Source organism: Pygoscelis adeliae, unplaced genomic scaffold, assembly GCF_000699105.1.
Source record: "Pygoscelis adeliae isolate BGI_AS28 unplaced genomic scaffold, ASM69910v1 Scaffold359, whole genome shotgun sequence".
Lineage (NCBI taxonomy): Eukaryota > Metazoa > Chordata > Aves > Sphenisciformes > Spheniscidae > Pygoscelis > Pygoscelis adeliae.
Window position 1 is genome coordinate 853,819 of NW_008825553.1, and position 2,647 is coordinate 856,465.

At 57.6% G+C, this 2,647-nt stretch overlaps 1 protein-coding gene across 1 annotated transcript in view; it reads right to left on the reverse strand.

The window, feature by feature from the left end:
• Positions 1-76: 76 nt before the first annotated feature.
• PITHD1 (PITH (C-terminal proteasome-interacting domain of thioredoxin-like) domain containing 1) overlaps positions 77-2,647 on the reverse strand; it is a 4,780-nt gene continuing 2,209 nt past the window's right edge. Inside the window, exons 2-6 of the mRNA XM_009332193.1 lie at positions 2,477-2,520; positions 2,237-2,314; positions 1,239-1,343; positions 606-714; positions 77-370 (exon numbers count right to left, since the gene is read on the reverse strand). Of these exons, the coding sequence (XP_009330468.1) occupies positions 269-370; positions 606-714; positions 1,239-1,343; positions 2,237-2,314; positions 2,477-2,520 (438 nt within the window). The 3' untranslated portion in view covers positions 77-268. The remainder of the gene's footprint in view (positions 371-605; positions 715-1,238; positions 1,344-2,236; positions 2,315-2,476; positions 2,521-2,647) is intronic.

The window sequence follows — 2,647 nt, forward strand, 5'->3', positions numbered from 1 at the left end:
GGACGGGGCTCGCCTCTGCTTAAAGACCGAGTCCCCCGTTAGGAGAGCAGACCCGCTGCCTTCCGCAGGACCCAGCAGGCCGCTGCCCTGGGCGGCCGCCTCCCTACGGGCACCGGCACACGCTCGGCCCTCTGCTTCCCAAGGCAAGGACCGGAACGCAAACCCGATCCAACGGCCTCCGGTGCTTCAGGAAGCCACCTCCGTCCGAGTCAGCCCATCACGTCCGTACACTTGTACCAGAGCCTTCGGGAGATTCCCGACAGCGCTGTTAGGAGATGAAGTGAGTCTGTGGGGTGATTTGTTCCAACTTGTGATCAGCTGGGTTTGCCGACGCTTCATAATTGCAGATGGTGACTTCGTGGCGATGAGCCTGAATTAAGATTAAACGCGTTAGTCCAGAGAGCAGAATTCAAGTCCCTCCTAAAACACCTGACTGGCGAGAGCTGAGCAGGTTCCCATCTTACAGACTTTTCATCGCAGACCTTCCACCCCCACCCCCACACTACCCTCACCTTCTTCCTCACCGCTAGAGCTCAACTTAAGCTACGATTTAAAGGCCTTTTTACACTATTAGCACAGTCTTGCTCATCTCTGCTCTCACCCACCTCCGTCCACTCTCCTTTCAGGCCTATATAAAAAATCTTCGTTGTCTCCGCTCCAAAGTTCTTCGGAAAGTGGATGGAGAGGTGGCAAACATTGGAGAAACGGGCAATTCTGAAAGAAAACACACTCTGAAACCGGAGCTGTGCGTACAAGCTGCCACTCTGCTTGCCTTGCCGCCTCCTCTCAGCACGGCGCCGTGGCCCTGCACCGTGTGTAGCTCCTACCCTAATCCAAGTCAGACTTGGGAGCCAAATGAGCGAGGGTGCAGGAGGAGCAGCCTCCCTCTCGCTTGCGGTGAACGGGCCAGCAACAAGCTGTCACTGGGGCCAGGAGCAGGGGACACGACACTGGGATGATCCTGCACCCCGAGAAGTCCCAGGCCGTGGGCGCAGGCACCCCCCCCCTGCTCCGGGGAGGAGGTTTTCAGACCAGAGCTCTCACCCGACGAGGGCAAGGACGGAGCCGGGGAGGCAAATTCTACCGTGGGCAGCTTTGAGATGCAAGGGAAGGAACTGCCCTCTGCTAACACCTTCCTAAAATTTGGCGGCACACCAGCAGGCTGGATAGAGCGCAGCTCCTGTGCTCGGGAGGAGCAGCCCCCCCGCACCCCCCGGGCGCTCGGGTCTGCATCGTACTTGGTGGGGTACTCCAGCTCGCCCGCCGGATCCCGGTTCAGGCTGAAGGTCTGGTCGGGTTCCCTGGCTGCGTCATCAAAGGACATGTGAGGAATGTTCTTGAACCTGGGAAGAGAGGGAGGAAACCCAGGAAGTTATTAACACACAGGTCAGCTAATTGGTTTCCTCCCCATCCATTAGCGCTACCCGGATTCTTCTCAGCAAGAAGAAACTGGATTTGCTTTGTCTTCTAAGGGAGAGAATACCAACGCCACCACAAAGCATCATCATGTTCCAGAATACCCAACACCCTGAAGAAGTAACAAGGAAGAGTGAGGAACAAAGCTGGGGAGATACAGATCTCGGCACGCTTGGGTACGTGAAGAAACCCAGACCCTACTACACTGGAGACCAAGGAAAACGGGGGCTCGATAAAGGCGCGTTTCTTTCCCCGCAAGCAAGAACTGCAGAGTACTCAATACTTTTTCATTTAAAAAAAAAAAAAAAGGTAGTATTAAGAAGGATCTCTCTCCCTTCAGGAGCTAAAACAGGCCACGTGGCTCAGCGCAGCCGGACCGCTGCCAAGAGCCTCGCAAACCTCACCTGGCAGCAGGACACTCCCTCACTTGTGTCCCTCCCTCCCAGGCCTCAGAGTTCCCCCCCCCAAAGCGTAACCCCTCTTGGCCCACTGATCCTTCTGCGGCCCGCTAAGCCAGCAGCAGGTTGGTTTCTTCGCAGCACAGCCAGCGTCTCAACCGAACGTCCTCTTCGAATTAAAAATCAGCGCCCCGTTTCTCTAGAGAGAAGGCAGCAAGTAGCCACGCTCGTCTCCGTAGATGTTAACGGTTTCCTTTTCCTCCCGGGGCCCTGGGATGACCGAGGTGCTGCACAGTGACACTGCTTTCCCCTGCACTGCGCACCCTCGCCGGGTGCTCGGGCGCCCAACCGCGCGAGAATCGCTGCTGCGAGACGATCAGTCCAGTTTAGGCTCCAGCGAAGTGAACGCTCATTTTACTTACAGTCGCATCTCTGCTGGATGCGTACCGTCATCTTCTCCCATCACAATTACTCCTTTTAGCTTCACGTTGCCCGTAAACCTGCCGAGAGACGCAGAAGCGGCGTTTTCATCTCCGCTCTCCCCACACCAGCCCCGGTTACAGCAGCACGCAGACGTGCCTCATCCCCAGGGACACAGGGGCGAGGAACAAGCCCTGCCGGCAGCCAAAGCGATGCCGAAGGAGGTCAGGGAAAGAACTTACGGGATATTAAAGAGAAGCTCCTCATCGTCGTCGCTTTCGACGAACTGGGGAGAGAGGGGAGCAGGTCAGGGCTGGCCCCGGCCGCGCAGGTAGGCGGGTGTCGCACCGGGGGCTGGGGGAACACGGACCGGCGGGGCGGGTAACCTCGGAGGGGCTCAGGGGCAAGGCTGG